The sequence below is a fragment of the Anabrus simplex genome, chromosome 7 (assembly GCF_040414725.1).
Source record: "Anabrus simplex isolate iqAnaSimp1 chromosome 7, ASM4041472v1, whole genome shotgun sequence".
Classification (NCBI taxonomy): Eukaryota; Metazoa; Arthropoda; class Insecta; order Orthoptera; family Tettigoniidae; genus Anabrus; species Anabrus simplex.
This window is the reverse complement of record NC_090271.1, coordinates 10,140,235-10,159,824: the sequence shown is the minus strand read 5'-3', so window position 1 is coordinate 10,159,824 and position 19,590 is coordinate 10,140,235. Positions and strand designations below refer to the sequence as shown.

Here is a 19,590-nt window from a genome sequence, read left to right as displayed (position 1 = left end):
TTCCAAACTTTCTCTTCCTGTGATATATAATTTCCCACTTTGACTTTCTGAACCCTTGAATTTAGAAATGTTCTTATCCAACGTATAACCCTTACGTCCAGTCCTATTCCCTCCAATTTCTTTAATAATATTCCATGTTCCACTCTATCAAAGGCTTTGGAAAGATCTATGGCTATGCAATCTAACTGGCCTCCTGAATCCAACTGATCTGATATGTCCTGCTGAAATCCCACCAGTTGTGCCTCACAAGAAAATTTCTTTCTATATCCATACTGGCTCCTCATGAACCAATTTTTATCATCACATATCCCTCTGATGTACTTTGCTATTAAACTCTCCAGTATTTTACAAACTATACTGGTCAGGCTGATTGGTCTGTAGGTCTCTGGTTTCCTTTTATCACCCTTTCCTTTATAAATTGGTATTATTATAGATTCCTTCCATTCGTTTGGTATTACACTATTATTTATGACATAGTCAAAGAGAAATTTTAAATAAGGCACTATATACCACCCCATCGTCTTTAATACCTCCCCAGTAATTTGATCACTTCCTGCTGTTTTTCCTTGCTGAAGCAGTTGGATTTCTCTGAAAATATCTTCATTTGTGAATGAGAAGCTTCTTGTTTCCCTATGTGTCTCTCCCTCTCTATCTTCTGTTATGGTTTCCAAGTCCTGACAATCTTCTACTGAATCTCTGAATTCCCTACTGAAGAGGTTTGCTTTCTCAGTATCTGTTAAATAGTGTTCACCCCCTTCTCCCACCATTGTAGGAATTTGGATTCCTTTTCCTTTTTGATTCCTAATATATGAATACAGCTTTTTCCATTTCCCTTTGTGGTCATTACCCTCTTGAAGAATGCCATTCATATAATTCTCTTTTGCTTCCTTTTTCACTCTATTCAGTTCCCTCATTAGCTGTTTTCTAGTTTCTCTATTCTCCCTACCCTCTTTAAGTTTCCTGTTTACTATTCTACATTTTCTTTTTAATTTTCTTATTTCCCTTGTATAATAAACAGGGTCTGAGGTCATTTTACCCTTCTTAACAGGTACAAATCTCTTCTCTCCTTCCCAAATGATTCCTTTAAATTTAGCCCAAAGTGTATCCACATTACTCCCTTCACTTATCCAACAACTGAATTGTGATTTAAGGTAAGTCCCAAATTCATCAACTTTAGTTTTTCTGTATAATTTCTTGTCTTGTGTGACCCTCTTATTAAGCCTTTTTGGTACCAGTCCTACATCCATTATTACAGCCTTATGGTCACCTATTCCTTCAATTACCTCAGTTTTATCAACAATTTTCCATGGTTTAACCAAGAATACATCTAGTAAGTTATTGAGACGAGTTGGTTCTTGTACTACTTGTGTAAATCCTCCCTCCCAAATTAACTTATTTGCCAGTTTCTGTTCATGGGCTTCACTTGCAGCTCCATTCCATTCAACTTCAGGCAAGTTTAGATCTCCCCCAATTATTACCATATCATTATTATTGTTTTTATGAGTATAATCTATTATTTTCTCAAATATTTCCATGTCTCTTTCCTCTCTTCCAGGCCTGTATGTTCCTATAATTCCCACCTCCTTCATATTATGACAAACTAATTTTATCCCTAATATTTCATCCCTTTCATCGGTAAACCATTCATGTGAACAATAAGTTTCCTTCACCAGAATAAACATCCCCCCTCCCTTTTTATCTCCTCGGTCTCTACGATAGACTGTGTACCCTTCTGGAAATACTTCTCTATTACCCACCCCTTCTCTCAACCATGATTCTACTCCTATCACCACATCAGTCTCATAAGATTCCATCAATGTACCGAATTTTAATTGTTTATTTACTACACTCTGACAGTTTACCAAGAGCAATCTCAGACCTCCTTCCTCCCTAAAACTTGACTGTTGCAATTGGGTAACGTTTGACTCATGAGTTGAGAACATCCCTGGAACCCAGATCCTTGTACATAGATCTTGATTTAAGGGTCTGGGTTTTCTGGCAAGTTTCCCTGTATGTGCCAGTTTAGTGGTATGGGTTTTCTTAAGTACAGATTAGTTTGAAAATCTCTGTTGATAATTGTAGCAATTTGTCTACAGAGATTTGCTTTTCCATTACCATTCAGATGTAACCCATGCCTAGTAAACATTTGCCTGCCAAGACCTAAAGTATCTACTACATAGACATTTCTAAAACTCTTACATAATCTCTTGATTTTTATATTTACATCATGTACAGCTTTGTTCACACATGAGTCCTCTAAAAGGTCATACCTAGGTGGCACATTAACTACAATTGCTTTTGAGTCAGGTAATTTGGAAATCTTACCTCTGAGGGTCATAATTAGTTCCTCACCTTCATTTGCAGCAATGTCATTTGTACCACTCACAATTACCACATAATTGTCCTTCTCTAACACAGGATCACAACTTGAAAGGACGTCTTCAGTTTTGGCACCTGGTTTTATTAGTCCTAAAACCTCAGTTTCTGGATTCTGCAGCTCATCCTTGATGCCTTCTGCCATACCCCGCCCTTGACTGTCTGCGTAGAGATGAATCTTTGGCGATCTTGACTTTCGGTTGGTTTTCTTCTTCTGTAGGTTACCTCCACTGGATTTAAAATTATTTGGAAAACTTGGTATGTCTTCTTCTGGAACTTGCTGAAGTAACTGAAATCTATTTTGGCACTGCAAAGAGTTTTTTCCCGGTTTTAAGTTGTACGTAGTTTCTCCCATATGTTTAACATTAGGCCTAAAATGGCTACGCGTCACTTCCGTCCACGGCGATCTTTCTTCTCCAATGTCTTCTTTATCTTCCAGTTTCTTTATTCTGTCCTTTAAGCTTTCATTTTCATGTTTCAGAGCGCATAAATCTTCTTGTAGCACTCCTAAAATCTTAATTATAGTTTCATATGTCTCTCTTTCTTGTTGTTCTGCTTCACTATCTGTTTGTTTACACTCGGGACACAGCCACTCACTTTCTTCAATATCAGTCCTATTTACAATATTTGCACAATGAAAATCGTACCATTCATCACACTTACGACATAGAATCCCATTTTTAACTACTCTTCTGCATTTGCCACATTTTTCACTGCATCTTACACCATTATCTACTACGGATATCACAGACTCACACACAGTAGTCGCCATCTTACTTACTTGTGAAGTACCACAGTCATCTATGGTTGCTAGATAGGATGGAGTGAAATGAGGAATGGCAGCAAATACGGCAACAAAAAATAATGGGTACCAAAAACGGCTCTTCTGTATAAGGCTAGGGGAAAGTATCCTGTTTATAACGTACAGGATATCTGCAATGTTTAGGCTGTAACTTATAAACAATGATTAGTTGATTAAAAGGCAATTTATTTTGTTATACAGTACAATCTGCGTCAGCTATAGGAGATGAGGAAAAATGACAAGTCAGCTACAGGTACAAAAACACAGATTTAAAAACTTAATTTTAAGGGATGATTATCGATTACATTAATTTTTTCTTTTCATGCATTTTGTTGCACACAAAGGCCCAGTTTATTCAACCTCAGTTAACATTTAAATGCCGATTAAAATAATTTAACTGTGAATTTGACCAAATTAGCATTTAATCAACATTGGTTGAGACTAACAACCTGTTAAACTCTCAGTTAACTTAACTGGCCAGATTCAAGCAGTTAAATCTTCTGTTAGCTCAAAATACGGCAGGTGCATTAGATGCAGAACCTCAGTATCTTGAATATTTGAAATATGATAGGCCTCTTCCAGAAAGAGTTACAAACGGAAGAGAAGACTTTCATACAATAGTTTCAGTTGCTTGATCGTACGTTGTCTAACACAGTATGTATTTTCTGCCAAGTGTCACAGTTAGCTTTGAGCACAAATCCATTAGTTTGGTTACTTTCTATAACAGTTAATTCAGTGTTCTCCCTGGAAATTTTCGCCAGTCGGGTGTCAGCAATGAGCAGCCGGGCAGGAAATACTACGTAAAAAATTAATATAATAAAATTATTTATTTTGATTTCCGGGTTGAACCGTGTAGCAGTTGTCTGTACATCACGTACAGTTTGCCGACGTTTCAAATACATTGCAGTATTCTTTGTCAAGGCGACTGAAATACCCCTACTTGATCCGAGGTAATCAGTCTCCCAGGCAGCAATTTACAGTGCCACATGCCTTCTAGATTCCCACTGATCATGACCCTTGTGAGAGTTAACACTGTGTTAGCTAACAGTTCCCAGGAAATGTTTGGATGAATGCAAAAATCTTAACATGCTGCTAAATTTTTAATGCTATGTTAACAAACAGTCTGTTAGTAACTGAGATTGAATAAGCCAGGCCAAAGAGTTCTAACTGATGGCACATAAAGATAATGTGTGACTTGTTTCCTGGATTATGTATTTAAATAAAATAAAAAAATAAAAAAAATTAAGTGTCAGCTACTGGTGGATCTACCTTAGGTACTGAAACCTCTCTTCAACCAATTAACTTTAACATAATAAATACATCAGAATTAGTACCTTTTCTAAACTAGAGCGCACCATCTCAGTAATTGGACTCTTCTTTTGGCGCTGGCGTTCAACTTCCATCTGCATATGAGCCATTTCCTTGGCTTGTGCCAAAGCCATGCGAGCCTCTGCTTGAAGTCGAGCTTGGCGTGCAAAGAAGTCTTGTTCTGTTGTTGGCTGCGCAGGCTCTGACTCTCGACGTAATGGCAAGGTGAGTAGAGATGTGGAAGGACGAGTGGTCGCTGTAGTGGCCAATGTAGCTGCTTGCTGAAAAGGAAACATAATACCATAATGAGACTATTGATTCCTCTGTTGTAATCTCTGCAAATCCCATACCATTATTACAAAAACATTTTTATCAACTCTTATATTTGGGAATAATGTAGAATAAAAGAGAGGATTTCAAAATTAACAACAGTATAGTGAGCTGCTGCTTCATTTTTTTTCTCTATTTGCTTTACGTCGCACCGACACAGACAGGTCTTATGGCAACGATGGGATAGGAAAGGCCTAGGAATGGGAAGAAAGCAGCTGTGGCCTTAATTAAAGTACAGCCCCAGCATTTGCCCAGTGTGAAAATGGGAAACCACGGAAAACCATCTTCAGGGCTGCTGACAGTGGGGTTCAAACCCACTATCTCCCAATTACTGGATACTGGCCGCACTTAAGCGACTGCAGCTATTGAGCTCGGTATTGCTGCTTCAAATCTGAAGTTTCGACTTGCCGAGAAGTTTAAATAAACATGCAACTAAACTAATTATTTTCACACACATTAATTTACCTTAACATTTTTCAAAAGCAACAATTTGTCTCTAAGAATTAAAGCCGTACTTCAGTACATGGACACTGGAAGGGGCATATGCTAGGTGCATAGGAGGATACTGAAATAAATGCTACAAAATGTGCCCATTGGGAAAATATTTAATTAAGTTGTTTCTTTTTCAGCTGTATGTAATACTGTTACCCAAAGTATTTGATGTACAGCATGATAGAATGTGGAAGCTTTCTGTATTCTGCTGCTAATCTCCTGAAGTATGGTACTGTCTAAGTACTGAAGTTGTCTACAATATCCATTTCCTCACCTCTAAGTCTTAGATGAACAGTTGCAGAGTTTCTACTCATCACCAAGCCAACTGTTTTGGTTTTGCTGATTTTACGACCTAATGTTGTAAAAGCTTCAAGCCAAAGATCTAGTCTAGCTTGTACTTCTGCTTCCCTCTCACCCCATACAATTAACATCAGCACACACCAGAGCATTAGTTACTGGATCCTTTCTTTTAACTGCTTTTAAAACTTCATCCATTATGATTATGGAGAGGCGTGGTAAAAAACAACTTCCTTGCTGGATTCCACTCTTCGTTTCAAACCAACCTGACCTTCCACCCTGGACCTGGACAAAACTCTTGGTTTCATCATACAATCATGGTACTCATGCTATGGTGCCATCGGGCAGTTTCTTCAGTCTCAAACATTCCCATATACTGGTATGCCTGCATGGTACAGGGTCATATGCTTTCTCAGTGCCCAGAAAAAACAGTTATAAGTGTTTTACTTTTCTCCCAATACTTCTCATAGAGCATTCTGGTGGCAAAAATGAGGTCTAAATCCATGCTGTTCCTCCTCAAGTGTAGGTTCAACATGTTTTCTAATCCTGCTCTCAAGGATGGATACATAGATTTTAAGGCCATGTGACAGAGTTACACCTCTGTAGTTGGTACATCTCTTCCTATCACCTTTTCTTCAGCAATGGTATGACACTTTCAGTCATTGGGTATTACATTCTCTTTGCAAATTTTGTTCAGTACTCTGTACATCCACTGTTGTCCAACCAATCCAAGTGCTTTGATCATCTCATCACTAAATTCATCTGATCCAGTAAGACTTGTTTTTCACTTTAGATCTGCTGTATCCACTTCCAACCATGTCAAACTATTGGTATTTGTGCTGAAAAAACCATAAGGTTCGTTGTCTAAAGGAGTGACATTTCCAGCACAGTTCAGTAAAGTTTCAAAGTGCTTTTGGAACTCTTGTAATACTTTGGTCTTAGTCGTAGTCACCTCACCATTACAAAGTTCTGCAGGTTGGATAGATTCAGTTCCAGTTGTTCTACTCTTAACAATTCTGAATAACAGTTTCTTATTGTCATCCTGTGTTATTCCTTCCATTATAACCAACTGTTTGACATGTGATGTTGGCACCAGAATCACTTTCGCGTGGCTAGCTATCCAAACTCCCAACAGGCTGAGAGCAATTAAGAAGGTAACTACTGTGTGGCAGAACTGTTGCCGGCCTTCACGGAGAGAGGCCAGAGTATTGAGTAGGCTGAGGATAGGTCATGGACAATCTTACTATTCTTATTGATTAAAGATGGAAAACATCCCAGTGTGATCTTCAGGTGCCGATTTCACATCCTCACAGAGAGCTGCGGCGTGCAGGAAACATTGGAACTCACATTAGCCGATGATCGCTGTATCGATTCGGTAACGTGAACGGAATCAAATTAATCGATTCAGTAAAATGAATCAAATATCCCATCACTACAACCCACTTGCTTCATCTTTACAAATAAGGAGGCAGCAGTTACTCTTCACGTACCCTGCCAGAATTCGTGAAATGCTGCTACATCCAAGCTAAGCATTGCATCTTTAGTACCCAATACCTCCAGAGTTAATATGACCTCCCAAATGCCACACAGCCAAATTGAGAGCTTGTTCACAACTAAGTTTTTTTTAAGGACACTTTCTCTCAAAGCATTGATACTTTGCCAATATATACATTTTTCATCTAAACAGTGTTATGTGGCTGAAGATGTTAATAATATATTAAACATGTGTGAGAGCGGACTAATCAAGCGTTCTGTTACTCGGGGAACTCGCGTCCCCTTTTGATTTGTTAGTAACTTTTTGGCTTAATACAATATTTTTTGTTTTGTTTTGTTCTTTTCAAAATTCTTTTTTTGAATAAATAATTTTGTTTTATTTTAAATTTATTTTCCACGTAATTTGTTCAGAGAGGATGATTGCCTCGTAATTCCTCTTAAAATAAATCACCACTACTGCAATGAAGAGTGTAGAGCACCAACTCCGTCATGGAGTGCGGATGCTGGGTGATGGATTGTGGGAATTGCCCAATACAGTCACGCAGCATATAGTTGTTGCATTAAAAAAAAAATGAAATGTACAAGAGAGATGCCTCGAGTGGTACACCTGTGTCGGAATGCTGGGCATGAAACTATCACTTGTTCAACATTAAATTCTGAAGTCGATGATTAACATCCACGTGGAAGACTCAAAGAACGATAGCTGAATATAATTAACTCTGATCTAAAATCCATCATTTTACACCCAGCTGATCTGTTGATAAACCAAAATGCTCTTCTTTCACCTGCGGAACAATGTTATTAGGAAGAAGATGGATGATCCACAAATAATGACAACGTATTTTGACTTGGCGAATGCTTATCTTTTAAGTAGAAAGTCATTTTCAGCATTCCTTTCTCCAGCCAGAGTGAATGCTATAACCAATGTCCCTAATATCAATACCCAGACCTCTCTTTAAACATAATGAAGCTACCAGGGATTTTACCTAGTATATGCCGCAAGGTTTTATTAAAAATTTCCTAATGTATAAATTATTTGAGCCCGCCTGGTGGCCATGATGGTTTAGATGTGAAGTTTACAGTCTGACACCATGATTAGCCGGTTTGAGTCTGTTGGCCAACAAGGTAAGAGGGATGATGATATACAATGTTAATCAGTATATTGAGCGCCAAAAGCCTGGATTAAATTCCAAAAAAGTCTGTTGGCCAACAAGGTAAGAGGGATGATGATATACAATTTTAATCAGCAGATTGCGTGCCAAAAGCCTGGATTAAATTCCAAACCTCTTTGCAGTGCTCATATGGAGTGAGTGCATATGACGCTGTTGATGGTCATTCATCCATCGGATGGGGGCGTAAAGCCTTGAGCAGACCTCTTGGTGCTATTCGACAGGAGTAGGCTATGCACCGGCACCAGATTTCACCCTCTCCCTTCCTACTACCATAAATCACATCATTCAGTTCATCTCATTAACTCCTCTGATGAGGTTGACGTCAGGAAGGGTATTGAGTTGTAAAAACTTGCTACGAAGATTCATCTCACTTCACACCCAACCCTGTAGAGAAATAAGAAAAGGGTTGGACATACATGTATTAACTGTAAGATATTATTCATCTTCTCCCCAGTGTCAAAATCAGTGATTCCCAAATTGGTGTCTGGAGGGCCTGAGAGGTTTACGAATGACCCCAGGCAACTTTCTAAGAAGAAAATCAAACACCACAGCACTCCATATGAGCACTTAATCAATTTTACACTGAACATTAAGGTCATCCAAAATGGCTACTTAGAGTGAAAAGAGTAATTCTTGTACATTTGAATTCATTATCTTTCAGCCAAGTATCAGACTCTCTCATTCTATCCTTTTGTCAGACGTCCACTATTTCGTAATTATCTCAAGCCATCTCTCTTTAGTTTTGACTCAGTTAATTTTTGACTGTTAGGCTCATCAGTCTGCAGAAAGTAACTTCTAAACTACCTGAAAGAGAAAACAGATAGTAACAGTATTCAACCTCTTATTCATTTCTTTGCTCCAGCAAGCCAGGTGGTTGTGTACAAGCCTCTTCCAGTTTGTCCTGTCCATCCACAGATGATGTTCATATTTGCAATGCCAGTTTACATCTCCGTTTTCAAGGTCCTTGAAAATCTGCTTCTCCCAAACATCACAAGGTCTCTTTCCAGGAACACTGCGGTCGAAGTATGCTCTAGGAGTCCTATGGGGATCCATTCTTTTCATGTGATCATACCATTGCAGTCTCTTCACTTCATGGCTCTCCAACAAGCTTCTTTCCAGTCCAAGCAGTTGTCGGATATCCATATTTATTATTTTATCCATTTTTTATTTTTGTAGACGTCATTTCTGCTGCCTGAAGACAACTCTTTGTTGATTCAGTAAGTGTTGCTGCTTCCAGACCATACATCAATATAGGTACCAGAGATGTTTTGTACAAGCTGTGTTAGGTTCAGCAGGTCAACGGAGGTATTATTGAGGAAGTTGCTTTCAAGAATAATATGAGCCTCGGATGTAGAAATTCACGACAGCGACATCAGTTTATTGCGAATGATGGCTTACAGCCTGATGTTACACCAGCTATCCAAACCAAACGAAGACAAAGTATCAGAGTGCAAATGTTAAATATCATGACAATGATAAACAAAACTGAAGAGCTGGTTGACCTCATGGAAAGGAGGAAACTTCTGATCATAGGGTTCAGTGAAACGAAGTGGAAGAAAAAAATAAATATCAGATTGGACTGTAGTCTCTACTAGTCTGGAAATTAAGTACAGTCTAAGAATGGAGTGGGATTTTTTATACATAAAGACATAGATGCTTATAGTCAAGTCGAGTTTGTTAGTGAAAGTCATCTGTGAACTTAGGAGGAAAAAAAATACAATGTAATCAAAGTCTATGCCCCACAGCTAGAATAACTCGAAAGAGGAAAAGGCCAACTTCCTTAATAACTTGGAAGAACATACCGAGTATGAACATCAAATTGTAATGGGTGATTTTAATTCACAAGTTGGCTGACAAAGAACAGGATATGAACCCCACACTGGGCCATCATGGAATGGGAAATAGAAATAAAGAAGGATAATATATGCTAGACCAATGCATGAGAAACAAATTGATAGTGATTAACACTTGGTTCATGAAAAGGGACTCCAATAAAATCACAAGATATAGCTGGGATTGTGGCAGTATAATTTAAAGGAGATTAGTATAATAACTGCCAGCTATGACTTTTGGTATGTGTAGAGTTTAAAATGTATCATTTAACAATGTGCCATGAACTGCTAGACAGCAATTGGCTGTAGTTTGTTAATTGAGGTACATCTAATACGTAGGTCGAGTCATAAGTCATGGCAACTATTTTTTTTTTCTCGCGAACAGGAGTCAACACGGAAAATCTAAGATATGTATTTGGAAACGTACGGGATGTACTTGCGTATGATGCCACTAGATGGTGTATGTAAACAACAGTGTGGGTCTAAGCATGCCCCGAAGTTCAGTGTGTGAATGAGAGTGTCACAAAATGGAAGGCAACAAGCAGCAGAAACGATTGTATATTAAAATAGCACTGTCAATGCAGTTTATTTCAATTCTGTTTTGTTGTACCAATTGTGCCGTGCAGTGAGAACCAAACGTCCAGATATTTTGGACAACACCAGAATCCTAAACGATAACGTGACAGCTCACACAGCAGCCATCGTTCAGCATCGCTTACAACAGTGGGGATGGGAGGTTCTTCCACACCCGCCTTATTCGCCTGATCTGAGCCCATGGTGACTATGATCTGATACCCAAAGTCAAGAAGCCATTACGTGGACAACGGTTTGCTAACAAATAGGACATCGTAACAGCATTTCGGAGAGAGGTGTCACACGTTAGCGATACACATGCAGCGAATGTTATTCAGCGCCTGCCCCACCGCTGGCAATGCTCAGTAAAAACCTTGGGTGATTATTTCGAAGGTCTGTAATCAGTGGAGACCTGTCCTTTGTACGTAGTCTTTTGTATTTGCTGTCTATACCATAATAAAACAATATTTACCAGTGGCCTGCGTTCTATCACTTTCCTATGAGAATCTCCTGCAGTCAGAATTTGTCTTCAGGTACGGTGCATATGTACATACCCAGAGGTGCCAACCTTTGAAGCGGATTATCAGTAATCGCCCTCCGCACGCTCCTTGCTTCTCGATAAGGACACCACTTTTGCCCTTCCCTCTAGCAATCTATTCGAAAGAATATCATATTACACAACAACATTTGCACACAACCTTTAATTCTGTGAAAAAATATTCTTTGTAGCTTGTTTCTCACGCAGCAGCTCATTTTCACTGTAGTTTTTCTTGAAGCATCTTTCCCACTATGATGACATTTTCGTCTACTCAACCACAAGCGATTCCAGTGCAGATGTGCTTAATGTAGGCCTCACTTCTTTCTCAATCTTTCTGTCAACTGTCAGTACACTTAACACAGCAAATGCAACATTACTGAAGGGTTTATCAGCTCCTGAGCTCCCTCATTCACAATGAATTTTACAACGCTTATGGGTAGCAAAAGGAACTCACGATCGAATAAGTATCGTTGCCAACTCACAAGCAATGAAACGGGGACCATTTAGGAGAAAGGCTCGAAAGGATTGAACATTTTTCCTTATTTTCTTTCTTTCCGTATAAAATTATGTTTTCGTGATAATGTCAGCTTCTCCGTAATTATTTCCCCTTTGACCGTAATCCCGTAATTGTGAGGGGATATCCGTAATAATTACGGACAATCTGTAATAGTTGGCACCTCTGCATACCCTATATTTCCAAATGCATTCTTAGATGTTCTGTGTTTCTCCTGTTTGTGAGGAAAAAAAAATAGTTGCCATGACTTATGACTCGACCCTCGTATCTTAATTGGACGATGAGGGGTAATTTCTACGGCTTTTATTCCATGACTTCACCTTGCAGTCGTCAACAAGATGGGTGTGTTTGGAGCGACGCTCTATTTAGTCATTATAGCTAAACGAAATGATTACTTACCACTATAGTTAAGGGACTGAAGTGGCTGTGGAGCCTCTTACTTATATTGTATCTACTGTGTGATAAGTCATTTGTTTTTTATTTACTCCTCAAGTAGGTAATTAGTACAGTGTAATTTAAATACTTTTTTAAACTAACCGTGTGTTGTACTACTATTTAATAAAAGGGTGCCTGTAAGTATTATTAATGGACTTCTTCGTCGCTAAGTTTTGAAAACTTCATATTTTAGTGAAGGTATCTCGTCTGCCATAACCGCCTTGGTACAAGAAGTTTCCATAAATTCAAACATGCCCGACTGCATTATTGGCTATACAGCGCAAAGGTAGTGTGTTGTTAGCACATGTGGTAATTCATCCCCTGAAATAATATTTGAAGAAATTTAATTGGATTGCCATCGATATTCTCGAGTGATATTCGGATTGTACTTTGAAGTTTTTAAAACAAGAACAAATGTGTGGTCTCCATAATTAGTTTTTTTTTTACCTCTGGTATTATAAGTTAGACTGTTATCTATGCAGCCATTATTCAAAAGCATATTATTATCATCATTGTTAATACTTACATTTTATATACTTAATTTTCTTGTTTTATTATTATTATTAGGTTTCTTGATAGCTCTCATTTATTTTATACTGAATATTGAAGGTGCTATTATCATTTTGGGGCTTAATTTTCTTTAACGTAATGGTTTTATTCTGTTTCTCGTAACTTTTATTCTTGCTATTGTTGTTGTTGCATCATCTTATAATGGTTATGCTATTGTTGGGTCAAGATGATGAATATTGATAAGGTTAGATATGCATACGAGTTGTTGTTGTCTTTCAAAAAGCGTTGTGGATTAGACACTAAGTTGTTGATTGATGGTTACTGTGGTTAATTCTACCTCATATTAAGTAACATTTTAGGGGTGATTTAAGGGATGTGATCTCTACGATATTTCTTTTTGTGATGTGATTTTGCTAAATTTATTATTTTTGGTGCGTATAAGCCGTGTTTAGGCATGTCGCCGACTTGTAAATTTTCGCCTTCTGCCATTCATGGTCTTCTGAATTTGTTTGCTGGGATGTTTCATCTTCCCTTCTGGTTAATTTTCGTAATTTTCTTTGGAGTGATCTTCTCAAAAATGGAGTACCGAGCTCGATAGCTGCAGTCGTTTAAGTGCGGCCAGTGTCTAGTATTCGGGAGATAGTGGGTTCGAACCCCACTGGCAGCAGCCCTGAAGATGGTTTTCCATGGTTTCCCATCTTCACACCAGGCAAATGCTGGGGCTGTACATTAATTAAGGCCACAGTCACTTCTTCCCACTCCTATCCCACCGTCTCTATAAGACCTATCTGTTTTGGTGCGACGTAAAGCAACTTGTAAAAAATAAAATGGAGTAGTAGTTGTTATTATTATGCACTTCAATCTCCTGGTAGAAAATTTAGTCTACTAAAAGGGGGTACCCTTTTTAAAATCGTATTTATTGAGTGCTCTCAACTTTTACACTCATATATATATGGAAAAGAAAGGATTCCACCTGATCAATACAATTTATTATGCTTGTAGTTCTTACAGTACCAGTTTCAACCTATTTGGCCATCATCAGCTTGCTAATGTTGATGTTTTGCGTGAACTTAGCCTAGAAGGAATACAAAGCCTGCTCACTCGCAGTGCTCTCTTCGGAAGCAGTGTCCGCCTGGAAGTGCGTGTCTTGACCGCTGCAGCGCTAGTATACCATCTCACATCAGCACTCGGTAGCATTGGTAACGGGAGTTAAAACCAGCACAAATCGACCTCTACACTATACTTCCTGTATATTATATACATTACTGAGCAGAATGAAATAGAAAATAATTAATGTTCACCTTTTACCCCTAGGAGTTCAATTCAGCTGTGGATTTTCATTTCAGATAACACATATAACTGTCGAAATTTATGCCTGGCATTTAAAAGGATATAAGGTCTGCACTAGATATTTTTACTACCGCACCATAGATTTTCAGTGAAAAGGAACAACTTTAACTATTTTCCTTGATATTTTCTTCTCATAAATTGTTTTTCTTATCGAGAAGTATTCTCAGCGATACTCATCTGTCATGCCATTAACATAGTTAGTGACAGAGAGGTGCAGAAACTTATGCAGTATTATTCTGCTTTGTTCCTCAGGATGATCACTTTTCCCACACTGTACATTAGGAATTTTAGCAACATGTGGCAACAGTATTTCGGTTAATGTTTGTGCTATTTGTGGACTGCCCAGCGTTACCGATAACATTTTGTCCCTTACTTGCCCCAGTTTCATCAGCAGTGAAACAAAACAAAACTTGACTTTGGATACCTGACATGTGAGACCACCTCTGTCTTTGATTTTTATTAATGACATTAGTGGAGATGGACTCTGGATACTACTAATTTTATCAACTCACTCTTGACATGGCATGTGGTCTTCGACAACTCTTACCAAATACCCTCCAATATATGCCATTGCAGCACTCGACGGAGCGGTCACTAAGGTTCCATAACTTATTCTTGGTACCACCTACACAACAGAATAAGGAAATTATTATCATCAGAACAGGAGCAATAATAATAAGTAACCTAGTTTTTGCCGTCTCATGGTCTGCGTATTTACTGTACCATACCTGGTCTGTTTATTGCTTTAATCCATAATTCCTCTAGTTGGCTCTTAGCAAGGGAATTCATAAAAACTACTTCCAGGAACTTTATTTCTAGAGCCTTGTTTACAAAACGGAACGCAGCAGTACATCAGCGTAATATGATTGATGTATTTTAACAATACCTCTTTTCCCATTTGGTCAGTGTGCGAATTAAGCCAAAGGTGTCAGGTTCCAATTCATCCTCAATTTACAAGAGTTTACCCGTTTTACATCGGATGGTAAAATTATATTCTGCGATGTTTGCAGCAAGAGGTGAGTGAAACTTGTTTTATATTTCCCCATAACGAATTATGATCAATTTAACAAAATCAACACGGTGTTTTAAATTATGCATATTAAGATAAGTAAAACTGCAGCTGCCTAAAAATACTGTAGAGCCTATTTGAGAGTCTGTTTTAGGCAGTTAAAATAACATTTTAGCACCTAAAAATCCGAGGTCTAGTAATCACTATATCAACAAACACAAACACCAGTCCCCAAGCCAGAAGAATTAATTAGACGTGATTATAATCACCCATCCGGCCGGCAATCGAATCTGGCTCCTTCTGAACCAAAGGCCTCAACGCTGACCATTCAGCCAAGGATTCGGTCGGACAAAACAAAATCATTATTGAGTTTCATTATTTCTATCGGTATTAGCATTCAACTTTCGTAGTCAACGTCACCAGTAAGCATACAACGTGTAGAAATACCGCCAACCTAGGTGTTCATGTGAGGTTGAATTGCAGCGCCTCTAGCGGCAAATATAGCATCCTCAAGGCGGACAGCTATGCGTGGCTATTGGGCAGGCTTTGTATTCCTTGTAGGCTAAGTGCGTGAATTACATTACATTGTCTGAAGGGAGATGCCATCTTTGATTGGCATGTCCGGATATATCTAATGGAGCATAAAGTTTTGATTTATTGTTTAAATTGTGGTACGTAAGTGTAAATGCCCTTGAGGTTTAAATTGTGATTATAAAAACTTGACCTAAACTTAAGAGCTAATCAGTTGTACAAACACATAAAACACATCAACCTTTTCATTGTTGAGATAAATTCTCTTTTGTAAAAGCCCTGTGCTGAATTACTTTTACTTTTAATAATTAACTTCAATACATAAAAGTCAGAAATAAAATGGGAAAAACCAGAGGGTTCTTGCCTGCTTGTCATATATTTTTATACTAAATATGGAAGGTCCTAAACTGATTTTTCTAACATAAAATTAGCTATATGTTGCACAGGAAATTCAAGGTTGTCCAACATAAAAGGCCAACAATTGAACAAAAATCGAACTAATAATTAAAAATAACAGTAAAAAGCTCAACTTACATGTTTCAGTGGCTACAGGTCCATTTCCAAGCACTGATATATAACTAAACTGAAGACAATAACTTCAGGGGTGTCTAAAATTAGATTCACCATTCCTATTGCATCTGTGTAGTGTGTACTACACACATACTTCATGTGCCGCGGTGAAAGGTTCTGAAATCATAGTGTGTGGGATTCCTCCCTGCAAGTTGAGATCCACCTTAAAGTATCTAAATTTTACGGTAAAATATTATTCAATATAAAACTCTGAGAATGCACTAAAAATTCCTATACATCTTGGTTTGATATCAAAATAAAAAAAATGGTCCAGACCAGTTAATCAAGGGTTGTACAAAACTGGTAATTTCAAAACTGCGGGTAGCCTACATTTTTTTCAAATCGCATGTCTTCTTTGGAAGTGTTCATTCGCACGAAACAAGTTCATCTCCTTCAGTACCTTACTAGGGTATGGTAGTTTCCGAAGCAGGGGTGTACACAGAGTCCAACGTCGCATTTTTCACACATATATCTACCGTCTTTCCTCTTTTTCTCATCAAGTGTGGTTTTTGAACACACATGGCAGTACCTGGCAGGAAATCTCTTTTTCGGGGTGGGTAGTACAGGGGAAGGAAAATGTGTCTCTGTCAGTCTAAGTGGTTTGTCCCCGGCTGGTTGGACAACTTCTGTACTTTCATTATAATCGGTGTCATCACTATGATCATTATTCTCAAAATCACTAAAATAGGAATCTTCATCTTCCGATTCTAATGTGGATAGCACTCTTATAACCTCGGATTCGGTAAGATCGCGCGCTTTACTGGCGGTCAACATACTGTAGCTTACATAAAATCAGCTTCATGGTCCGTATCGCACTTCAATAGATTCACAATTAAGTATTTATTTATTTTCCACCTAGTCGATACAATGATTGCTTAAGGCAATTTTTAATGGTCAAAAGTGGTACATGTTTCGTATATTATCAACATCTTCAGCCACATAACACTGTTTAGATGAAAAATATATAATATATATATATATTTTTCATTCATATATATTTTTCATCTAAACAGTGTTATGTGGCTGAAGATGTTGATAATATACGAAACATATACCACTTTTGACCATTAAAAATTGCCTTAAGCAATCATTGTATCGACTAGGTGGAAAATAAATAAATACTTAATTGTGAATATACTGTAGCTTACTCATCCCTGACGCGGGCCACACTGCTAGCTTGCACACCGGCCATACCCCAGAGCAGCTCGTAAAGCAGAGTGTCGTATTTATCTCAATAACTCATGAATGAATCAACAGATTGTCATTTTGTAAGCTTCTATCTACTGCAGAGAGATGCGTGTATCCGCCCACGGAGTTTGAATGACTTCTTATGTTAACATTGGGAGTATTGCATTGATAAAGTCAGAAGAATGTCACGCTCGCAATATTACGGGCGCAGCAGAGCCACGGTCACTTTCCGTGCTCGCAATGTTGCGAGCGCAGCAATGTAAAGGTTAAAATATACTACAAACATATGTAAAGCACTGATTAATTTATATGTTTAGTGAGGAAAGCAACGGGAAACTACCTCGCTCCTCATTTCCCTAGGACGCCTTTTCAGTGATGCCTAGGCTATTTATGACAGCTATGGGAGGAGCTGTGGAGGATCAAACCTGCCTTTGGGCTGAATACCCAACAGACACATGTCTTGCACATATCTTCTTCTTTCTTGGTAGAGTTTTATGGCTATGAATTACATCAGTTGATGCTAGTGCTCATGGGCAATAAAATAAATAAGTCTAAAACTTGATGAGTTTAATTGTACATGTCTTGCGTATGCTTTCTTCTTGTAATTATCGTGCTGTTAATCATAGATTTGCGTCGGTTGATACTATATTTCTAAACGATGATGGGTTTCTATGATGCATTCTATTTAGTTGGTTAATAGCTAGGTGTATTAAATAATAAAATAATTGTCGTTAAAAGGTCCACTTTAACTTAGTAGGTAAAATCTTGTTTGCTTGAGTTAGAAGCATAAGATGAAGACGTAGTCTTGTTTTGAGTATGATTAAAATTCTGACAGCGGTGGTAGTTCCTTTCCTGTCTATATTTGTGTTCTGGTATTATAGTTATTGCTGTTGTTGTGGTTTCAGAACTCGCTGCATACTGCTGCGGGTTTGTGTTGGGCTTATGCCTGGCCGAAACCGGTAAAAAAAAAAAAAAAATCACACTTTCTCCGATCTTAGAACCATCCATGAAGACATGTCTCGTGGCTGGATACTGGTGACTGAAGTCCTGGAAATACCTCCAATGAACAGAGGCATCCGTGTTCACCTTGGGTCCACGGAGTAGATCTAGCCGCATATCCAGTTGTGGAAACTAACCATGTAGGTAGTTCGCTAGAAGTTCACTTTTTTTTTTTTTGCTAGTTGCTTTACGTCGCGCCAACACAGATCGGTCTTATGGCGACGATGGGTCGGGAAAGGGCTAGGAGTGTGAAGGAAGCGGCTGTGGCCTTAATTAAGGTACAGCCCCAGCATTTGCCTGGTGTGAAAATGGGAAACCACGCAAAACCATTTTCAGGGCTGCCGACAGTGGGGGCTAGAAGTTCGCTCAAGACAACTACCGATAGCCATATCTAACTCATTTTACATAAAATCAACTTCATGGACCATATCGCACATTAACACATTCACAACTAAGTATTTTTTATTTTCCACCTTGTCGATACATTAGCTGCTTAAGGCAACTTATTGGTTAAAAGTGGTACATGTTTTATATTATTAACATCTTCAGCCACATAACACTGTTTAGATGAAAAATTCATATACTGACAAAGTATCGATGCTTTGAGAGAAAGTGTCCTTTAAAAAAAACTTAGTTGTGAACAAGCTCTCAGTTCGGATCCCAACCGGCTGTGTGGCATTCGGGAGGTCATATTAACTCTGGTGGTATAGGGTACTAAAGATGCATTGATTAGCTTCGATGTAGCAGCATTTCACGAATTCTGGCAGGGTATGTGAAGAGTAATGGCTGCCTCCTTATTCGTAAAGATGAAACTCCCGCTTCAGCAAGTAGGCTGTAGTGATAGGACATTTAATTAATTTTACTGAATCGATTAATTTGATTCCATTCACGTTACTGAATCGATACAGCGATCCGCCTAACGGCACATTAGATTCACCATTCCTATTGCATCTGTGTAGTGTGTACTACACACATACTACATGTGCCATGGTGAAAGGTTCTGAAATCATAGTGTGTGGGATTCCTCCCTGTAAGTTGAGATCCACCTTAAAGTCATGTTTATAGCATTTTCTCCTGCTATTCCTACAAAGTCCAACGACGATGGGATAAGGATGATGGAAGCAGATTTAGGGTGAAACTGGAAGCTTCTATTCTGGACCTGCACATTGGCGACAGATGTGTGATGGTCGCCTTTCCTGAAATGAATGTGTACTGATAAGACAGCAGCAACAACATTCAATGCTTGTTGCTGCAATCTGGTCTTCATTCT

At 38.4% G+C, this 19,590-nt stretch overlaps 1 protein-coding gene across 4 annotated transcripts in view; it reads right to left on the bottom strand.

The window, feature by feature from the left end:
* The window catches only part of Schip1 (Schwannomin interacting protein 1), a 468,359-nt gene that overhangs the window by 34,802 nt on the left and 413,967 nt on the right, over nucleotides 1–19,590 (bottom strand). For all 4 annotated transcript variants that reach the window (XM_067151046.2, XM_067151048.2, XM_068228559.1 and 1 more), the window contains one exon: nucleotides 4,513–4,767. In XM_067151046.2, coding sequence (XP_067007147.2) covers nucleotides 4,513–4,767 — 255 coding nt within the window. The remainder of the gene's footprint in view (nucleotides 1–4,512; nucleotides 4,768–19,590) is intronic.